We start from the raw sequence: 4,103 nt of genomic DNA, 5'->3' as shown, positions 1-4,103 counted from the left end.
GTGAAAGGAAGTTGGCCTACTTCCATCAGCAACTCGAAGATAAGTACCTAGAAGTGAGTCCTCGGCCCAAAACTCCTAGACCCTCCCCTGGAAACGACAGCAGTTATGATTCCTCATCTACTAATGTCGTTGTGGTTGCATATTGTCTGGTAGCCAAAGCTCAAGCAGGACCATGGAATTTTTGGAATATCTCTTACTATCTATGAAGAAGAGGCTTATATGCTTACTGAACATATGACACATGTAGATGAATTGAAACAAGTGCTAGTTGTTTCGGTTGCAGGACACGGAGATGACATTAGTCCTGGTTACGGAAAAATGGGTAAGTTTGTGCCTGCAAGAAGAGAAGTTGTTTATAACTGTGATTTGGTATGGAGAAGATTAATCTGCAGTGTTCGTGAATAAGAGTTTGCAAAGTTAAAATCTTGCAAACTGGGTGTAATGTAGGTTTCAAAATGGAAGTAGGGTATGTTTCAGTGCATGGTTGTACTGGTTGGTCTTCACGGGGGAGATTGTTGGGTATGTGAAGCCCAACGGTCACATGACCTTTTGGCTCCCTCAACTCTTCGATTTATACCTTTTTTTGAATATATAAATATGTGTGCAGTCCATGTATGGTTATTGGATTGGTAATGATTAATATGAGTATTCCCTACTTTGAGTGTGGATGTAGGCATATTTGCCGAACCACAATAAATCGTGTGTTGCCTCTTGTTTTTCTTTATTTTGTTTTTGTTTTTCGTTTTTCTCTGCTCGTTTTAATCTTTACAATGAACATTATACTTAATTCTATTAATTTAAATTTAATTATTTATATATTACCTAATCATCAGATGATAAAACTCACATTATTACAAAATATATTTGATTTTTCCTACTATTAATTATGCAGAAATAATTAATCTAATATAAAATAAATTTAATACTATTATGTATTAATAAGAATAATGTTGATTATTAAAAAAAATCAACTAATACAGCTATTATGATAACAAAGTAACAAATGATGTAGTGGAGCGCTCCTAGTTAAAGAAAAATCCAGTTCAGCTAAGATGGTGTTCATGAAATCATCTCTTCCAAAGAAAAATCTATGTAATTGCAATGAAACAATACCTAGATCCAAATCATTCATACTCCAATGAATATCCAAAAATTAGTCGTCTTCTTTCAATAAACATTTCCTTCAATTTTATTAGTGCCCAATGTCAAAACGTGTTTTTTAAATCCTTTTGGAACGAAATCAAATCCTATCATACTACAGTTCATACTTCAAAACTCATGAAGTAGCTTGCCAAATTTCACCAGATGATCACTCAATAATCCCAAGCAAACGGACACACTCCCATCTTTTGTAGGGACTGGCAAAATGCGACAATGTCCTTCTGGAGGAGTTGCTGCAGGTCCCATCACGCTTGGGCTACCACAACCAAAATCTGCATCATAGAAGGGCAAACCCGTCCAACTATTGATACACAAATTAGGACACTTAAACATATCGTTCCTTCTCACAACAACATTTAAATCTGGTTGTAACTCCAGGAAGTCCAACCCAGACCGTAGATATTCATCATCTATCTTGGCTATCGACTCATGAATCTTTTCAGCACTGTACCACAGAGGATTAGATACGATTTCTCCTGCAATGGCTATTGGGGTGGCCATAAAAACGGCGTTGCCAAAATACCCACAAGGCAATGGTGGTTTGGACAAACGATCTCTTCCGTCTACAGGAATGTAGAGTTTGGATCTCTGGTTTTCGACCAAACCTCGTGCTGTGGTACAACATTTCCAAATATGGGCAGCCAGGCTCACGAACGTGGAGTAGGTCTTGTTAAGAGGGTTGTCCCTTGCCTTGGCTTTTAGGTCACTAACTTGCGCTTTACTAAGATTGAACGCTCCAACTGTGGCCTTTTCATCATCCTTTTCTTGGTGGAGGAGGGTTGGAGGTGGTGCATATTCTTGGTGAGAAAAGCTCACTATGGGAGGATTTCGAGATCGAAGTGGGCTGCGATCTAAATGAGGAAGTAAATGTACCTGCAATCCCCGAGCTACATCACACAAGCTGTTCACAAAATGTAGAGAAGATGCACCATCTGATAAGATATGTTGTATCGCCGTTCCTAAAGCGAACCCTCCACATTTGAACTTGGTTACCTGCAATTTATTTACTATTTTAGAAAGATTGGAATCGAGTCGGCTTGATGAATTATATATAGATAGTCTTAAGAGTCATAATCAATTTTCAAAAATCTTTATTTAAAATTACAACAAATTGATTCATTTTTGACATCTAACTATTCCAATAAGAGACCTTCTGTAAATGTCACCAGCTTAATGATTATTACAAAATATAAATAAAAATAAAAAATAACAGAGAACAGGAGAATATTATTTAGGGAAAAATTCATCTTTCATACATCTTTTCCATATTCAAAGTTAAAGAATGAATGCTTAATAATATTTTTTAATAAAAAAAGTTCTAAAAGATGTAATAGTAACTGGAAAAACAAGATCTCTAATAACTTTTTTAAATGGTAGAACCATTCAGTGTAACAGATCCTTCAAATAAGCCTTGGTAAATAAATTTACCTGAATCATAAGCAGAGGAAATGTAGTGATACCATTCTCATAAGTGGCAGAGGGAACCAAAGTTGTGAGTTGTGCAGGGGAGGTGAAATACCCAAAATCATCGATTGATGAGTCGGTCACTGCTTGCACAAACAGAGCGCCCTCGCCATTACAGTCAACAGCGATTCTACCAGAAGCGTCGACAACCAATCTGCCCGCCAGCGGATAAAAATCCATCAACACCTTAGAAAGCGCGTCTCTCAGTATTTCAGCCACATCGGAATCTCCATTGGGAGGCGCTCTGTAAATATAAGCAACTGGAGAATGGCCTCTAACCATAACTAAATCAATATTTGAAACCCATAGCTGGTGAGATGGAGTGGATTTTACAGGCTTAACAATCATCGAACCTGTGACTGTCACATCCATTTTCCCTTCAATTTTTGCCCAATCTATCACCTGCTGCTGAGAGACATATAGGGTGTATAAACTGGTACATCAACCATACATACATCAAAATAGTTAAGGGTTCTAAAGAATGTGTATGTAACTAGAGTTAAGTATTCCGTGGCATTTTCTGATTGGGCAGCAAGCAACAGTCCTAAGACAACCACAATGTTCATTATAATTCTGGGAATGCCGTGGAGACTGGTAGGTGTGCACCCTAGAAACGTGGTGATGGTGATGCCGCCACTGTTGTTGCATCAGCGAATCTGACAGCAAACAATAAAGCACAGGACAGCCAGAAAGAAGATAAAAGTATACGATAGCCTTGACCTTTCATCCTTCGCATGTTCTCTGACTGTATCTGGACAACACACACAAAAGAGATTTAGCACAACACCACGCAGAAAATACATTATCACAACTCCCCACACACCACTAAGAGATGTTGCATGACAGTTGTTAATGGCACCATAAAAATTCAATTCTACGGCCACCAATAAATGTCATGTGAGCAAACAATAAGTCAGAACTGTTCTATTTCAGTCAAACTGATCAGCCTTAAATCTCACACACTAAGCAATAAATTAAGTTTAAAGAATGTTAGTCAATTTTGAGTGTTCTAACACTTTTAAGCTTAGAAGTGTATTTTAGTGTGATCACATACATTAAGCAACATATTAAGATAAGAAAATGTCAGTCAACTCTGAGTGTTTAACATTTTTAAGTCTAAAAGTAGGGGAGAAAATGTCAGTCAACTCTGAGTGTTTAACACTTTTAAGTCTAAAAGTAGGGGAGAAAATGTCAGCTCTGAGTGTTTAACACTTTTAAGTCTAAAAAAAGGGGAATAGTACCAATAGCTGAAATAGTTCCCATAACCGTCACCTTAATACCATGTTGACCCCCCAAAACATAAAAAAAAAATTGTCATACATAAATAAAAAAATACCAGTAAATATTTATTTTAACACCAATACATGTTCACAAATGAATTAGTAGTTGAAAACCAAAAGGTAAAAAAAATAAACAACTACTGGTACATTTCCTATTTTAATACAAAACATCTTGCACAAATAATTAACATTTTTATT

General features: G+C 36.6%; 1 protein-coding gene across 1 annotated transcript; it reads right to left on the bottom strand.

Moving 5' to 3' along the window:
- Positions 1-1,162: 1,162 nt before the first annotated feature.
- LOC131050103 (shikimate O-hydroxycinnamoyltransferase) lies at positions 1,163-3,154 on the bottom strand. The gene is made up of 2 exons (XM_057984253.2): positions 2,590-3,154; positions 1,163-2,154 (listed from the first exon to the last, which is right to left on the bottom strand). The coding sequence occupies exons 1-2, from the start codon at positions 2,995-2,997 to the stop codon at positions 1,270-1,272; spliced, it is 1,293 nt and encodes a 430-aa protein (XP_057840236.2). The 5' UTR covers positions 2,998-3,154; the 3' UTR covers positions 1,163-1,269.
- Positions 3,155-4,103: the final 949 nt, after the last annotated feature.

Source organism: Cryptomeria japonica, chromosome 4 (assembly GCF_030272615.1).
Source record: "Cryptomeria japonica chromosome 4, Sugi_1.0, whole genome shotgun sequence".
Taxonomy (NCBI): domain Eukaryota; kingdom Viridiplantae; phylum Streptophyta; class Pinopsida; order Cupressales; family Cupressaceae; genus Cryptomeria; species Cryptomeria japonica.
This window is presented reverse-complemented; position numbering and strand designations above follow the sequence as displayed.

Coding starts and splice junctions, on each gene's coding strand:
- LOC131050103 (XM_057984253.2), bottom strand. CDS start 2,997: ATGGATGTGACAGTCACAGGTTCGATGATTGTTAAGCCTGTAAAATCC. Junction 2,155..2,589: donor TTCCTCTGCTTATGATTCAG/GTAAATTTATTT, acceptor AATAAATTGCAG/GTAACCAAGTTCAAATGTGG.